This window comes from Channa argus, chromosome 6, assembly GCF_033026475.1.
Source record: "Channa argus isolate prfri chromosome 6, Channa argus male v1.0, whole genome shotgun sequence".
Classification (NCBI taxonomy): Eukaryota; Metazoa; Chordata; class Actinopteri; order Anabantiformes; family Channidae; genus Channa; species Channa argus.
The window spans coordinates 340,705-358,689 of NC_090202.1; the positions used below are offsets into that span (position 1 = coordinate 340,705).

The window sequence follows — 17,985 nt, forward strand, 5'->3', positions numbered from 1 at the left end:
TACATTTCAATCTTTGTGACATGAATGCTCACATGCAACATGAGTTTGGGGTCAGCATGGATAAGTTTGACCAGAGCAAGAAGGAGGCACTTGTAACTTCGAGTGTCCAGGTCTGTGGCTTTCTCTTTGAACTTAAGGCTTGGGGTCATCTTCCCTTTAAATGTCAGACTCTGTGGGAGAACAGCACGTGACAGGTTGGAAGGGGCAATGGTTATATTCAAACAAAAATATAAAAATCCAGACAACTTTGTTAATTATATGATCAGAGTGGAACCTGATTAAAATAAAGGGGTGTTCCCAGTCTCAAATCCTTTATTGCATTGGAGAGTTATGTAAAAATACATGTCAACCCATAAACCCCTTAACCCAGAAAACATATTTTAAACATTTGGTCAATTATTGCCGCTGTGCACAGTTTTTTATGTCAACTCAAATTTTCTCAATTTTTGAGATTTCTAGTATACTAGGCCACTAAGTCTCAAACTTTACACTGAATATGTTTTAGTAAGTTGCTGTCCTCTTACTGTTGTCATACGTAGTGGAGCGTGTGTGCCTGGGCCTTGGATCACCCGGTTTAGGGTATCTGAGAACATGAAGCGAAGGTCTTTGGAGTAGCAGTACACTGCATCAATCTTAGGCCACCAGTCTAGATGGGACTGAAAGTAGACAACACATGGCACAAAATCACAAGGGACCTCACGCATAATAACTACTTTATAAAGCAGTGATTTGTGAGACAATCTGTTGGCTTACATTTGTGATTATTCTGTGCAACGAATTGACGAGTACAAAGTGAAAGGTGGAGGGGGAGGAGGCGGCCAAACAGACCTATAGTACAAAGAGAAAACAGAGGCACTGATTAGGGTGGACCCGCTGCATACTGTTAACTATGAGAAACACTACAGATAGTGCTTCTTCAGTTCACCTTAAAATGCTGGTTATTGTGAGGATTGATACGGAAACAGGAAACAAAGCAGTCCACCATGAGCTCCACGTCAGCATTCTGGCTGCCTGTACCCCTCCAGAAAGATTTGGCTGGGTTAAATAGCAGAGCCTAATAGGACAGGGAGGAGAACAGGTCACTTCAAGTTAATAGCAAAAATACAAATTTTGCTTGTGTTAGTGAATAGGGTGAACTTTAAAAATATTGCTACCTGCTGGCTTGAGAAACTATAAGAATCATTATTGAAAACATAAACGAAAAAAGGTAATCTTTTGTCTCATGACTATGATGAAAAAAGAAAAGACAACAGTAATGTCCTAAAGCAATAACTGTGACTAAATGTCTACCTAATTTTGCTGTAAAAAAAAAGTGGTTAAAAACAAAACTTATACAAAACAACCTTGACCCAAAATGAAGCAAGATAAATATATTGTTTTTAAATTTTCTTATGCTAAATGTCCTCCCTTCATTGGATGGCTGGCCCACCCAAATCTTCTCAGTGGTGACGCTGCACTCAAGCAGCCCCCTGTGAACGAAAACCCCAAATCTAATTGTTTTACAAACCCACAGTCTGGAACACTTGGTTAGTCGCAGGCCATTATTCTGATTTACAAATGTGTACTGTTGTTGGGATGTTGGCTACAGCAGATACTGGAGATTGTAGTGAGTAACATACGTTAGTGGAGTCTGAAGCTGCTTTGGCTCTGATTAGCTCTGTAGCAGCAATGGCTACTAGTTCGAAGTTAGTCCAACTATGCGAGCTCTCATGTGGTCACAACTGACCTTCGTCTGTTTTAGTTTATTTGGTTACATTTAGTTTGGTTCAATTATGCCGTTTTATGTGATAATGTAGTTGAATTGGTTCTTTTGGCAGTTTCTAGTATAGTTCATTGGAATTCCTGAGGGCAACATTACACTACACCAGCTGAAAGGAGTTGGAGACTCAAGTGCTGAGATCGACGAGATGTAGACAGTTTGCCTGTACAATCTGTCAAAATATATTAAAGATCATAATTTATAATAACTTTTTAAGCCAAATTAAGCAATCTACTAAAGGCAGCGACATTAAAACAACAGGACACCACTACTACTACTACTACTACTACTACTCCTCTGCCCATGGGAGATTAGCCCGACTAAAAAAAAGTCAGTAGCCCTGCTAGGTTGGCTATCCAGAGACCTGACCTCGAAAGCCATGCAAAAGCATGCACAACTTACCTGCCATACGAATTTAAGGCTAGGATTTACTGCAGGTTTGACAAAGATACCTTTTTACTTTAAACTAAGGGCTTGTGTTATACAAACACACGTGGCTAAAATCTAACTTAATGTTTTTGTCACTCTTTTAAATGCTGTGGCCAAGAGGGCGTATGAAGAAAGAAAACAAAAACAAAAAAAAACATAATAAAGGGAAGAAAAACTCATTTCCAGTAACTGATCAGACCTTGAGATCCATGACGATGGACTGGACGAGGAGGAAAATTGTGGAGTGATCTTCCCAGTTGATGTATGTGGAGGCTTTGCACAGTTTTACACAGGCGATAGCGGAACTCTCCATCAGCTGCTTGTTGCCACCCTGGCCTGCTAAAGCTTTCCGCAAACTGTCCATGAACAGTTTCTGCAGATACAATAGGACAGGAAGTCGCGTGTTTGAGTGCTGGAATTCTGTCTCTGATCTATGTGTGTATATATGCATGTTATTGGCTCCTACCTTGTTGGCTTTGCTGTCTTCCACAGTGTCTTTGGAAATTGTGTGCGTGATCTCTGGACAGAGGATGAGGAGTATGATCTGCAGTGGCCACACAGCTGCCTTCCTTTTGGCACTTTCCGCAAAGCTGTCCACAAGGTCAAACAGCTTCTCTGCAGCTTCTAAACACACACACAGACAACATACACAGACAGTTATTGACAGCTAGATCAAATTCAAACGTCTTACTGCGTATCAAGTTGTAAAATGTCTTTACATCGTCGACTGGCTCCATTCATACCTGCCATGTCTGCCTGTGGTCGCTGGTATAGCATGGTGAACTCATCTGGGTAATTCTCCACCCAGTTCCAGAATGCCTGAAGAATAAAAACAATAGTAGCAGGACAACGACATGTACACAGATAAAACTGTTACATCTGGAAACTAGTGCACAGCGGTTCAAGTTCAGTACTGCAGTTTGGAAGTGAAATGAGAAAATGTACCTTCTCTAAACTGTTGATGACTGCTAGTTGGGCAGGTTTCTTTAGAGCTCGGAACTTTAGTACAGTTTCTGAAAGAAAGAAAACACGCATAAATACACATGCACCACCATCTTTATTCTTAAAGATAACCTACTAAAAACACTTCCCTGTCCTAACAGATGGATACGTTTACTTATTATTGTTGCCATCCAGTGGGAAACCACCCCATGACCAGCACTCAGAAAATAAAGTTCCATCTGAAATGTGTGACACCTATAATGTATATTAGGACATTAAAACTAAAAAACTGAATCCACCAGAACCCACACGAATTCCTTTCAGAAGTCATGCGGTTTCCTGTGATGCCATGGTCGTACCAAACGCTTCACGCTCAGCTGATTCTCTCCCAATATTCAAAAAACTGCTGAAAACTGAACTCTTCCGCATCTTCCTATGCACTTAAATCTTTAAAAAAAAACAAAAAACCTTTCTGCTCTCTTGCACTTGCATCTCGTGAACTGTGAACACTTTTCTGATAGGACTTTGCTTCGATGTTTTCTCCTTGACTTAGATTTTTGCTTCTCCTTGACTTAGATTTTTCCTTGTACCTCACTTGTAAGTCGCTTTGGATAAACGCGTCTGCTAAATGACTAAATGTAAATGTAAATGTAAATGTAGTACCAACCTTGTAATAGTCTCTTCAGCTTGGAGCAATCCACGTTGATGTACTGCATCAGCTCTATGTCATGAACATCCACATTGTCTTCGGAGCACACCGTCAGCTCTTGGAGCCTGAGCCAAAAACACACAGAAATGAACTCTAGTCATTTCTAGCCTTTAAGTCAAGTTGTTTTTTACCGAGTGCTCAAGTTCTTTTGCATTTCAACTTCAACTTCCCTTCTTAAAAAAAGAAGAGTGCAGACTTCCATCACAGGTTTAAAACACGCTCCAGCAAAACTACGCAGCCTTGAACTAAAGCTACTTTAATTTACTGACTTTAGCTTGTCCGCTGTCACAACTATGTTCTCTTTTTCCCTCTGCCACGATCTCAAAATTAACCTCTTTGAATGTTGCTACTGAACTATGTGAACTGTCTAAACATATGATTGGGTAAACAGCAAGCACACCTCAACCTTGACAAGTTTAGGCTTTTTAGTTTCAACTTGAAACCCAACTATATGATAATGAATAGGCACAATATACAGTATGTATAATGAGCTTTCACCAGGTCTGATTCTCAAACTGTTGGAGCAGGTGTTGAGCTAGATGACGTACTTCTCATTTTGTCAAAGAAGTAGAGTCTGTTTAAAAGTGACCAATTCTCATAATGCCACTTGCAGACTTATTGATCAGAGGCTTTGCAGCAGATGTCAGCATTTTTGATGTGTCAAACAGTTTATCTTTACTACAACCCTTTCAGATGCGCAGAAAGTCCACGGTTACGTTTTGATGGTAAACCAAAGAACTTACTGTCATTGTCAAGCTCATCTGGTGATTGGTCACTCAATCATGATTAAAATAAGCCATTCTGTATTAGAAAAAATATCCCTAAATATCAAGCTCTATTGTTTGTTGCACAAAATTGTTTAACTTCATTTTGGTAACACTGGGTAGTAAAAAAAAATATTCTTTCACTAACTTCATCCAATTCCAGAAGGATCTGCAAAAACCCAAAGAAGCTACTTTTGGTTTTGCATCAAAATACAATATAGAATTTTACTATAAAATGTTATGTGAAACAGATTCTAGCTGTAATCCCAACTGAGCTGCTCATGGATCGTCTACTACTAAGAGAGGTACCTGGTGGAGATGCGGCTGAAAACGGCGTTGAAGTTGTTGCAGCTCAGAGAGAACAGAACGGCTGAGGCTGATGCCCGCAGTTCAGCAGCATGTTGGTGGCCCTCGCGGTACGTATGGATAAAATGGCAGATCTCCGGCAGCAGCTGCTTCACCAGCATGGTCTCATCCAGGCGCAAGCAGTCCTTGGATTGCTGAGGAGGACAGAGAAGTAGGAGAGATTCAGGAAAATTAGAGATCCTCAAGGTACAAACTAGGAAGAGGCTATTGATCAGCACCCAAAAATAAAAAATAAAAAGATCAGCAGAATGTTGGGTTTGTTAGTGAAAAGTAACACTTTGTACTAGTAAATGACAAAAAACAAGGTCTCAAAAATTCTGTATTTCCTCACTGGCTACAAAGAGTTAATCTAAATCCAGTATCACATCACCTCAAATAACCACAACATATACCGCACTTTTTTTGCCTTTTAAGTAAAAGTATTTAGTAAATATAAAAAAGAAAGAAAATGTGGAACCAAAAAAAAAAGTAAATTATTCAGTAAACACTTACAGATGGAACCATAGTTGCTCCTGTATTGTCTGTTGTGTCTTACTAGTGCATTTTGGTGACACCACAGTAACCCCGGGTTGACTGTTAAAACACTGGTTTGAACACAGCAACAAATGCAGCAATACAGGTTAAAATATAGATGCCCTGATGTCTTCGTCCCCACCTTGTCTTTAAATTACTGAATACTCAGTTATGGATCAAACATTTATAAGCCACTGCAGTTATTTCAAGTGTTCCTGTAGGTACAGGTACAGTTGCAGAGAACAGAGAAATAGGGTTTAATTTTCTAGGAAGTAAAATGGGGACAAGGCCCGTTTCAAGCATCAACACTGAGAAAACTATGAATAACAAAAGTTATTAGAATGCTGTTTTGAGGGACCTTTTTAGTTCCTACTTCATAGTAGTTACTTTTTAGTATTCCATTACTAATAAGAATTCTTGTTCACATTTTTAAGCTGATCAACAGAACACTGAGCCAATGCAACACAGGGAGGTGAGTTAAAGCTGTAATTATGTCATATACTAGGACTGCTGCTTTATTAAGTATGGCTGTTTATTTCCACAAGTAAGTCCCTATTTAGATTTATAAAATTATCAATATTACATTAATTTGATGTGCCAGCTCTCAGAGGCTTGTAGCCTGAGTATTAAGAGCACCGTTCGGTCTCAACGAGGACAAGCATGCAGTGTTGATTGGTGGTCTAGGCTCAAAGTTTCAGTATTTCCCCAATAAGTCCCCATTTAGATTAGATCTACCAGATGCGATCAGTTTATCAAACTTTTTAAGTTTGGAGACGTGATCGATGGCAGACACATACATTAACAGAAGTCTGTGTCTGGGTGAGCACAAACACAACAGCAGATATAATAAGTTCTGTGTTTGATTTCATACTAATGCACAAGGATGGGACACAAAAGCTCATCATGAAGGCATGAATTGATGGTCTTTAAAAAGATGAGATCACAGTTTCTGCCTATGACAGCAGGGTATGGAAAGGGGGAGACTCACTCCAGCCAGGCACTTCTCCAGTGTGTCCAGGATGATGAGCTGGGAGAGGTAGAGGTTCTTCTCAGAAGTGTCTCCATATATCCTCTGGAAAGACAATCACAGTTCAAACATCAGTCACTCAGCATTTAAACAATCAGGAAACCTTGGTGTTTATCTCCTCTAGAAGTATTGGAACAGACCATTTGAATGTAAATAAAATTTGTTGAATATCCCTTGATTGCACTAGAGCTTGATTTATAGTCCTGTGTTGAATCTATGCAGAGGCTGGGCCATTGTGCAAATTTATAGCTGTGCACTGATGTGTTTTTGTTGCACTCCGATTACACCACTAAAGCTGATGGTGGCGTTTATGTGCCACATGTTGAGTTTCTTTTCACTTTGGTGAGTTTTTTTTGGTGTTCTTCAAACGATGGTGACAGAAACTGAGATCATTATGTTGGAATTAACAGATGTTGAACAGCAGTTACTTTAACTGAAACTACTGCAAGGCAACAGAAAGAGCAGGCATTGTTAACGCTATTTAATATTTGATCAATCAATCTCACAGGACTCCCATGGGTAAAAAATGCCTGTCAGTCTCATGTTCCACTAATTACTAAAAATGTAGGTCATTTGATACAAAAAGTGCTATGTCTACACTGTACTTGCAATGTGTTGTCTCATATTTACATTTAGGCATATTCAATTTCCCATTTTGATGTTAAACACAATGTCTTCAGTAGACAACAAACACAAATCAATTGGCCTTGCCAAAGCCTACTTACCATGTTGTTGACATTTTTAAGGATGGTGGTGAGGCCACTGATGACAAGGGAGAACTTGTACTTCGAGATGTTGATCAGACATTCCTTGTTGTGCTCTATGCTGACTTTGGTGTGGGTGTTCTGATGTCCAACTTTAATGGGAAGCTAAAGGACAAGAGAGGTGGGTGATGCACTTAACGCAACCATTTTAACACATTACAACAGCATCGTCTTCTATTTTTTCTTTTTTTCAGAGTTTCAAGTTGTCCAAAGTCCAAATCTTTTACGCTTTCTGTAATAGTGTTTTTGATCTCTGCTTCAAAATACTCTGGCAAGGAAATATATTTTTTTACATAATTACAGTGACAAGACAATATTGAATGAATTACCTGGTTTGTGCATTAAATGGTCATGAAATGTGATTAGATATTCATCCAAGTCTAAAGTACAGACAAACGATGCGCTTAAGCCATTACACAAACATTTGTAACGATTCCTGTATTCAATGGAAAACCCCATTTTTTACATTTTAAGTCCTGATGGAAGTAGTAAGTACATCCCCACATACTGCTTTTACTATAAGCTAACTGGCGCAAACCTGGTGCTTTAAATAGTCAAAACACATTTTTAGTTTATTATTTACTAAAAGCCTCTGCTGATGTGAATTCCCTCACAATATTAGCTCAAATTCTAAGAAATGAAAATGCTGCAAAGCTTAACAATATGGAAGAAATTATTTAAAATGTATGATTGGTTAGAAGGGATTTGCCTAATAGCTTTTAGAAGTGAATATCTGCAGCTGTGGACTGACCAACATTTGTTTCTTTGTGGCCAACATGCTGTGGTATATATAACATCCAATTTCTGAATATCTGCTCATACACACCAATTTTAGCCTGCATTATAAATGTTATTGCAAACTTCTGTCAAACAATCGTCAGCTTCATCAGGCCTAAAATTTGGACTCCTAATTAAAAATCTTAAGACAGGAAGTCAATACATCATGAATTCAGACTCAAACCATCACTTTCACATAACACACACTCTGTATGCAGTCCATTGTAGTGAAGGCAGTCAGTGGGCTCTTTGTTTCATGCCGAGGACTAGCCATTCCTCCAAAAGGTCACACATGCACTCACTGTCCTTTTTATTACGCACAACCAATTAAAACTAAATTCGTGTAATAAAGCAGTAATAAATCCTCCCTCTTCTATGTTTTTGTTAAACTGCTTCAGAAGTTGTTTCATAACAAGCATTTCAAACCTGAACATTACAAGCTCTATGTGACAGCACTAATGGTCTCTACGGGCTGTCGACCAGTCAACATTGAAACTGTCCCTACTGACTTACAGATATAAATGTGAACTAGAGTGTACATATAGTCAGCATTGACATAACGGTCATGGCTGGCCCAAAATTACTGAATGTCGTCAAGAGGACCACTCACTCACTTTAAATGTGGATTTTGTACTAAGCGATTCACAGAATGAACTCACGATTATCTCAGGAACGTCTCACTCGGACATTTACATTCTCACACAATTATATATTTCAAGATTTCACTCCATGTGGGAAAATGGCTTCGAATAGGTTTTTTAACTGTCGCTGTAACTTCATGTGTCATTGTTCTTCTTCCGTGTTGTCATCCGTGTACCTTACATAATGGAGTCACACCTGATACTTTTCTGTGGACTCAACTAGTATTAGAATCCTTTAATTAAAACATATTTAAATTTTCATATGACAGGATGCATGTGTCTTAAAATTTCTTGAAACCTTAAATTGAGTCCTAAATTTTGAACTGATGTGTGACTCCTAAGCTTACTCCAAGCTCAATGTATTTAAATCATGGGTTGTGTGAATTTGCCCCCTGCACTTGTGGCCTAGTTCTGCACAGACCGCCACCTGCCTTTGTTATTTTCCTAAGTAACATAAAACTCAGAACAGGGACAGTTTTCAGTGGCCGCCTAATAGATGTTCACAACCTGCAGCTACAACCTGAAAATATCGACATTTGTGCTTTAGACCTTTCAAAAGCTTCTTGCTCCAAATACTGAAGCTCCTACTTTTAGAACTAAAGTTGATTTGTTTTTTTAAATGATAGCAATAAAACTTTACCTGGTGAAGCAGATTTAAGGCCAAGTGATAAAGAGGAAAATGTTGTGCATATGTTGCAACTACAGAAAGAGTCAGTCCATTCTGATTTCTCTAGCATCCTATACATTCTTTGGCTTCGTGGTGTAATGCCTGTTTTTTAAGACAAAGGCAAAGAATGCACACACTGAAAACAAGACATTTAATTTTGCTAAGTAAATAGTAATTAAGTACATTGCTGTTAACACTGGTATTTTTGGCACTGCCATTTGCACTACTCGTTTTGGGTTCCAATGATTTTATCATATCATTAAAACCTGTATGTAACAGAAGAGTGGCGAGTGAGTGCAGAAAGAGTAATGTCATTGTTTAATATTAATCTAAATATAAGCAGGAATTTTCTGCACTGTGAGTGATAGACTTGCAAGAATCATTGAAATGATTTGCAATTCCCGCAACCCTGCACTGAATTTCAGACTGTGAATAGCCTGGGGAGATATCCTACCAGTGCCACAACTTTATCAAGGCTTTTTTTCTATTGCAATATTGGCAAATTACATAAACTGTTGTATTCCGAAAAAGTTAAGCTTCAGGCATTAGGAATGGCATCCAGTGTCAAAACGCGTGTTAAAGGGTTTGTATTAAGTATTTGACTAGAAAGAGTTACAATTACAAGTGCACGCTTTTTTTGAAAGCTGAATGACTAGTTGTAAGGGGACACTAATGGCTAGAAACACTAGGGAAAACCTACATTTTCGACACGTAGACAGGAAAACCAGAAGTCACCGACTGCTTTACCAAATAAGCGGCAGCCACCCTCAACAACCATGACATGCAAGAAATCTTGCAATCTCTGCATGTAAAGTAAACAAAGCATCAGGATGCACCGTGTGTGACAGCCTCAGTAACCTGATACTAAGCACATCAGCCAGCAGTATGCATTTCCTGGCCCCAGCAATGAAGAGACAGTTGTGGATGACAGCAGTTTTTTCTTGGGTTAGAACGCTGACTCCAAATGTTGCATTTATAAAGCAGAGGACAATTGTAACATGTTTAATTTCTGTAATATGACACTGTAATATATATATATATATATATATGTCATATATATATGTCATATATATATATATGTCATATATATATATATATATATATGTCATATATATATATATATATATATGTCATATATATATATATATATATGTCATATATATATATATATATATGTCATATATATATATATATATATATATATATATATATATGTCATATATATATATATGTCATATATATATATATATATATGTCTATATATATATATATATATATATATATATATATATATATATATATATATATATATATATATATATATATATATATATATATATAGGCCTTAATCAGTGTCACTTGTTCTAGTATTGTATTTTCAAGTTTTAAATTACCCAAACCTATCACATACAGCAGTGGTCAATTGATTTCTCTTAATTTGTGTCATATGTCAGCATGTGCACATCAGACCTGAAAGTCCAGTTCTCCAGTGAAACAATTGAAAAAGAAAAATCTAATGTAATAGAGTGGCATTATATGGTGAAAATTGTAACAGCTTTTTTGATCACGTCTTCCAAATCTGAATGGGTACTTTGCTGCATGGAAAATATTAATAAGAGTGTTATAACAGGGAGACAAAAGTTTAAAAGCTAAGAGCAAATTCTCTGACCACTCTGGCCATAGAATTGGCTCAGAGTTCAATTACCATACACCTATACTATACCTAATAGAAAACTGAGTGCAAGTATATTAAGAAGTGGGATCAAACACTTTCTCAAAACAGTGTTCCAAGGACCATTACCCTGTCTTTGGTCAATTTGATTTGGACTCCAACTTCTGCATGGTAATTGTTTTGGTAGTCCATAGGCTTGTAATTATGAAAATGATTATTATTAAGTTTAGAATTGTTTTGATAAAACACAAGATCTGAAGACATGGTTTTGGACTCTTCTAACTACTAAACAACCAAGTAATCAGCAGATGAATCACAAATAGAAATAATTACTAGTTGCATCACTGGAAGCGGCCTATTGATGATAGCTTTAAGTAGATAGGTATGCATTGCAAAAAAAAAAAAAAAAAAGTCGGCTCAAGTGTGAACAGCAAATGTGAAAAAGTAAATGAGTGCCAGTCAGTAAAGTCAGTTTAATAGGATTATCAACAGTGAGGGAGTTCACATTCCTCAAGTTGCATTAGGAAGGCTCACATTCTTTATAGCACATCATTTGGCTGAAACAGAGTTGGCAGTGAGGACGTAAACAGGAAGTGGGCCACATCTCTAATGTTTTCTCCAATCTGCATCTGAGATTCTCATTGTACCTATGATCAATGTACTTTACTTCTTCATGGCCCTTCAGTTTCCGGCTTGCAGGCACATTAGGTTTTAGAAATGTGCAGCGACAGTGAAAGGAAAAGTGAAATAACCATTTGCAACTATTTTAAGACCAGAAGCAGAGAACACATAGCCCAAGTTGCCTGTTAGCTCCCATATTGATTTTACAATTCTTGCATTAGTTTGTGAGACACTACATAGTTTAGCACCAGGCTATCTATGCATGTAACAGTATTTACATTACTCAACATTTAGCACAGTAAAGCGTGCAACAAGTCCTATTGATTTAACTTCAAATACAGGAAAATACATTCTTTTGGATGCCATTTTTAATCCAAAAGGAAAATAAAAAATTATACTATTGTTATTTATATTCTAAATATCTACAAAAATGAAATTTCTCCATACCAAAATTATCTAGGGCCTTAAACTTGCCTTAAGCTGGACAAGATTCTTTAGCAGCATTTACAGCTTCAAGTCTTCTTGGGTAAGTCTCTGAGTTTCTGAAACCTGGACTTGGAAAGTGTATCTAATTTTTCCTGATAGATCCTTACAAGTTCCGTCTGATTGGATGGGAAGTTAAGTCCGGGCTTTGGCTGCTGTAATTTTGTCATCTGCCAATGCAGACATCTATGTTCAGCCAAAAAATTGAGTCAGCACGGACTTTCCGCATTGGGAGCGTGCTGACCACACATGCCGCACAAATAAGCTGGAAGCTTGTTCTGTTTATTTCCCACCAATGGTTTTGTTGTTAAGCATTTTTTGTCTTGTTAAGGCAAAAACACACACACAAAAAACAAGAAGCTTCTTCTTGCTGTTGAGGTCACCTTCATATTTGCTAAAGTAGATGTGTAGATTGTGTCTGCATACTTCTTCGTATACAAGTCCATCCTTACGAGTGCGAGCAGAAATAATTTAAGGAACTTTAGCCAGGTGATGAGCAGAGACCGTTGTTCACCACACACAGTGCCAGGAGTTCTGCACCAAAGGTTTCATGCTCTCAGAGCCTTTTAAATGGCATTTAACAAATCTTTACCAGCTGTGGCTTCCATTTACAACAAAGACCAGACTGATGGAGTGTTACTTTGATGGTTGTCCTTCTGCCAGTTTTTCCTATCTGCAGAGAACTTCTGAAGTTGTGTTAAAAGGGCTGTTGGGTTCTTGGTCACCGACTGACTAAGGCCCTTCTTGCACAATTGCTTACTTTTGGTTGCTAGCCATGCCCCCCCCCCCCCCCCCCCCCCCCCCCCCCCCTTGCAAAATTCTCAATTGCTAATACTGGCATATTGAATTTTAATTATTAATCAATTTATGTGATTGATTAGGGCTTGTTTCCAAAACGATATTGTCATGTACCAGAAACATTTTCTAATTACAAATGGCCACAAATGTTTTTCAATGTTAGAGATTCTAAACAATCCGAGAGGTTTGTGACTATATATAAATGGGAGTCTAAACACTAAGAAATTATCTGTGCAACAACTAAGCTTTTCAGAACAGATATGATGCCCCTCAACACAGGGAACAAGACTTGATCAAAGTACTTTGTAAAGATGCCAGACAAATGGTATACTAGCCCTGATACACATATTTCAGTCACACTGCAATGCTGATACAAAAACTGCACAACAAAGAGCAATCTCAAAAATGCTCAAAAAAGAAATAAAAACATCATTATTATTATTGTTTTTGTGTCATGTGTCTTAAAAGTTTCAGCAAATGTTAAAAGGTTAGGATCAGATTTGGGTAAAAGTAAACCTCGCCAGGGTACTGAACATATAAAACTCAACACGTCTATGTTGTTGTTTTTTTCACCTACTAGCAAACTACAGACTTAAAGTTAATGGTCCAGATTACGCCCTTGGCTGACAGATCCCTTTTACAACGCAACAAAATAATAAAGTGAACATCAATAAAATTAAGAAAACTATACAGGTTCCAGCCCAAATGTTTATATTCCCTGGTGCTGCTGGTCCTGAAAACTGCAGAGGAACAGTATTTTCTTCACAGTTTTAAAGAGGTTGTCCTATTCATTTCCCTAGATGATGTTAAGCTAGTTATTAAAAGGGGAAACAGTTCAGTATGAAAATATTTAATTTACCATCCGAATAAAAGAAAAGAAATGAAAATAAAGTGGCTTAGGGTAATAATGATCAAGAAGTGGGTATACCACCTAAAGCCACTTGCTTCTGACAGTAATAATCCATGCTGAGCTGCTAAACCCCTGCTACAATCCACGATCTGTGGCAACTAACACCAGGCGCTAAGACTTCTGGAGACTGAACAAAGCCAAATTACTTTTAAATGACAAACACTGGCTGTCAGATTTGCTTTTTAACAACAAAGGCAGTTAATTTTGGTAATGCAAACTAATTAGGAACACTGACATACAGTACACTGTTCACATAGTCTCTACTTTTTATGCCATATAGAGTTTTAAATGAACAACAGTAACAAGTAAATAAAAATCATGGGATACTTCTACTATAGCCATAAATTCCTTATGAACATAATGCATTACCTGCCATGACCAATAGACAACATGGCACTAGCTAACAGACAGACACACACAAACAAACACACACACCCACAGAGAGAGACACACACACACAAAATCATTACAAATTATGTGTGTTTTTTCTTTTACCTGAGCTTTGGGACTTTCAAACTAAAAAATATTAAACATTCACCATAGCTCTGGGTTAGGGCCCCCAAAGGCCCCCGGTCTATGCAGGACGGGCCGGTTCAGTGAGCCAACCATAGTGCTAACCCTGTCACATTTTAGATGTTTACATTAGATGCTGGGCCTGCTAAGGTTAGCTAGCTCCCACAAAAGAGCCCGTTAGCTAATGCTGCTTTAACGCTTCCATGGACGTTTGAGTGTAGGTTTAAACCCCCCAGACACGTGTCTTCATTGGAGATTTTTACAATTATGCGGTTCGCTAAGCACAAAGCCCGGGACAAATGTGGGAAAAGTGTGCTAATTAATGGTGGAAGCGGCGCAAGCTAAAAAGACCTCCTCCTCGGTGTTTTACAGCTGGGACAAACAGTACAGACACATCTCAGTGTTCCCTAACGGGAAGGAGCTCTTTAAATCCGTGTTTTTAAAGGACCCGGTCTGTGTACATGTAGATAGCTGGACTGCGGGGCCTTAAGGACGACCACAGCTTGCTACACCCATCCCCTGAATCAGCCCATCTTACCTGCTCATCAAATCTAGTAATCACGGCCTGGACCCACTCCACGGGTTTGTGAGCCGCCATGGCCGGGCGGGGGGACACCGCAGCGCTGTGCTGGTTAAACCAAGGTGCGGGGCCGGAGCTGGCACGCTTACTTCTGCATGAAAATATGCCCTGAATCGATGGGTGCGGACCACAGGGGCGAGTATTTTTCCCTTTCTGTAGGATTCACCATGCCACCGCCATGACACACCACCGGAAGTCTTCTTCAGAGAAATTGATGGGAGTGTTGGAGACCAGGGTCAAGCTAGCTGCAGCGACAAACCCGACTTCCTCATCCAGTCTCCAACGTAAGGACTGTTACAGACGAAATGTTGTCCCAAATATACATACAAAATGCGGCATTCTCATTAATGCTTTTTAAATAAGCCAGAAATCCATCCGTTTCGGTTAATAGATGTGTTAATGTATTTCTAGTCCATTTTTAACATGTAATAACATCTTACAAATGACTGTAACGCTTGTATAATTGTAAGGTCGACACTAAAACATTTGAACTCACTGTAAAAAACCCACATAGTTTTGTGATTAAATGTTCTGCAAAACGATTTTAAAAAACAGCTTTTCATGTTTATTTTGAAGTTGGATTTTTCTTACTTCCTGGGATACTGGCCGAAAGTCAGCTACTCTGGTGCGCACGCGCTGAGCAGGATTTACTCACAAAATCATTTGATTGTTTTCACGAATAATTTGTCGTTTACCTGGGAAATAAAGTCTGACCACAGTTGTTTAAGTTCTCTGAGCACAAAACCAAATAAAAATGTAAATGTAGAATGTAAATGTAGAACTATTCTTTTAACACAGTGGCTACTGATGAATGGATGGATTTAGAAAGTGTTGTAAACACTAGTTGGGGGCTCATCCTCTTGCCCCTTTCTCAATTCACATGTATCAAAGTGCCACTCTCAATAAAAATAACCCTCTATGGTAATAGACATGTTTTCTTTTACAAATGTGTTACCCTAATATCAGAAAAGTTGAGATGCATTGTAAAATGTAAACAAACAGAATGCATTAATTTAAAAGACAATATATTAAAGGTAGAAACTGTTAAACCTGAGAAAATTATTTTTACACCCTCAAAGAGGCTGGTCTTTGTCCCTGGAAATGATTACGAGGCAAATGGTCCTTCTCATCTTTGCCATATAAAACATGGTATCCGTCTTTTCCAAAAACAATTTCAAATTTTGACTCATTAGATCAAAGGACAATATGTTTGTTTGCAGAATCACATTAGATTATATAAAGTCAAAAGAGTCAGAAGAAAAAGTAAAATGAAATTGGAATTATTGGTTACAAATACGTTCAGATATTTACTGTCTTCACTCTTTTTAAAAACTGACACTCTGCATCTAAGAATTTCTCTGCACATCCTAGATAATGGGAACTAGTTACAGTAGAGCAAATCAAAACCAGTAACATTTTACCCATACGACAGGTCCTTTAGTGTTATTAAACAGTCATCATTAGTAACATGGCTAACATAATCACCAAGCGCTCTGGGTTTATGCTGACTGTGTTGTTTCTGGGAATATGGGGATTTTTACAATATGACAAAAAGTGTGACATCACACTGGCACACAAATCACACACGGGATGTATCTAAACCACTCACTTATTCCTTTTTTCCTATGACTGAGTGGTTGAGCAGTAAATTGGAAGTTGACACTTGTCGGTTGTCGTTGTCTTCCTGCGTTATCGCCAACCATTGAGCCAGATTGACACATTGCACAGAAATTCAAAAAGTCAACTGCTTTCAGCTTGTCCCTTCAGGGGGCACCACAGTGGAACGTGTTCCTAGTGTTCCACTGTGTTTAAAATGTAAAAAAAACATATATATCTATATCTATAGATCTATAAATATTTATATATCTATAAATAGATATATATATATATATAGAGAGAGAGAGAGAGAGAGAGAGAGAGATAAATAAATAAATAAATATAAATAAATAAATATCCACCAATCTCACAGTTGTTGGTTCAATCCCTGGCTCCACCGGTCACATGTCAAAGTGTCCTTGAGCAAGTGTGACTTCGACACGACTCTGAGTGTTGGCTCCCCCATCGGTGTGTGATTGTGAGTGTGAATGTGTGAATAAGAAGCAGAGTAAAGCGCTTTCATGGCCAATAGGTAGAAAAGTGCTATATAAGTGCAGAACATTTACCATTTCACTTTTTGTTGGTGTATTTAATCACATGGTTGTAAATGTATTGCAAAACACACAAAAAAATTAACAAATTATTTTTAAGTGTATTTTAGCACACATTAAATGAAAATACAAATTTGCATGTTGAACTTTACTTTCATCAAAAAAAAAAGAAACTTTGCCAAAACTGATCAGTCGAAAGCTACGGATTTGTGAGGCAGTTATTGTTGCAAAGGGCAGACATTCAGCTTTTAAGGAAATCTCTAATTTCTTGGCTGCAACTCAGTGAATAGACTTCCTTTCCCAAGAGAAGTATAGACCATGAGTTTCTAAGGAAAGCAGTTTTTCTTTGGCCATTTTCAGTTCTAATTTACACTGAAAATGACAGAACCAAATATAAACATCCAGTAAACCGATATACTGGTTTACTGGATGTTAACTTATTTTAAGATGTTTTAACATCCAGGAGAGACACACACATAGACATACACAATCAAATTAAGAGCACCCACACAGATCAGTAGAAGCCACAGATTTGTCAAGCAGTTATCGCTAAAAGTAAAGTTTAACATGCACATTTGATTTGACCATTATTCTGTGCTCAAATGTGTTTGATTTAGTTTTTCTATAGAAATATTGGTTTGTGCCACTTTAAACAGGACTTTTTAGTTAAAAGAGTAATTTAAATAAATCCAGTCAGTTTGGAGAGGAGCAATATGGGAGATAGAATTCTCATGGCTTGAGGAGTCTAGGCAGTTCATCACAGTATGTCTAAAATCCTGGCTATGGCCCTGCATGGTCCTATGGACATGATGATGGGACGGACAGAATCACTGGTGGTGGTTAAGTGAATACATGTTCTCAGTGCAGTCAGTCAGGGCTAGATGACCCATGTCCTTTCCCTCC

The 17,985-nt window shown here is 38.0% G+C and overlaps 1 protein-coding gene across 8 annotated transcripts in view; it reads right to left on the reverse strand.

The window, feature by feature from the left end:
* LOC137128400 (neurofibromin) overlaps positions 1-15,241 on the reverse strand; it is a 76,705-nt gene extending 61,464 nt beyond the window's left edge. For 3 of the 8 annotated variants that reach the window (XM_067506319.1, XM_067506320.1, XM_067506318.1), the window contains exons 1-13: positions 14,894-15,226; positions 7,235-7,378; positions 6,471-6,554; positions 4,913-5,103; positions 3,798-3,904; positions 3,134-3,201; positions 2,932-3,007; positions 2,655-2,812; positions 2,388-2,561; positions 926-1,054; positions 754-828; positions 525-656; positions 33-170 (exon numbers count right to left, since the gene is read on the reverse strand). In XM_067506319.1, the coding sequence (XP_067362420.1) occupies positions 33-170; positions 525-656; positions 754-828; positions 926-1,054; positions 2,388-2,561; positions 2,655-2,812; positions 2,932-3,007; positions 3,134-3,201; positions 3,798-3,904; positions 4,913-5,103; positions 6,471-6,554; positions 7,235-7,378; positions 14,894-14,953 (1,536 nt within the window). In that variant the 5' untranslated portion in view covers positions 14,954-15,226. Of the gene's footprint in view, positions 1-32; positions 171-524; positions 657-753; positions 829-925; positions 1,055-2,387; positions 2,562-2,654; positions 2,813-2,931; positions 3,008-3,133; positions 3,202-3,797; positions 3,905-4,912; positions 5,104-5,461; positions 5,547-6,470; positions 6,555-7,234; positions 7,379-14,893 lie in introns of those variants that run through there. The other 5 variants (XM_067506317.1, XM_067506316.1, XM_067506323.1 and 2 more) reach the window with 4 other exon arrangements.
* Between the last annotated feature and the right edge of the window lie 2,744 nt (positions 15,242-17,985).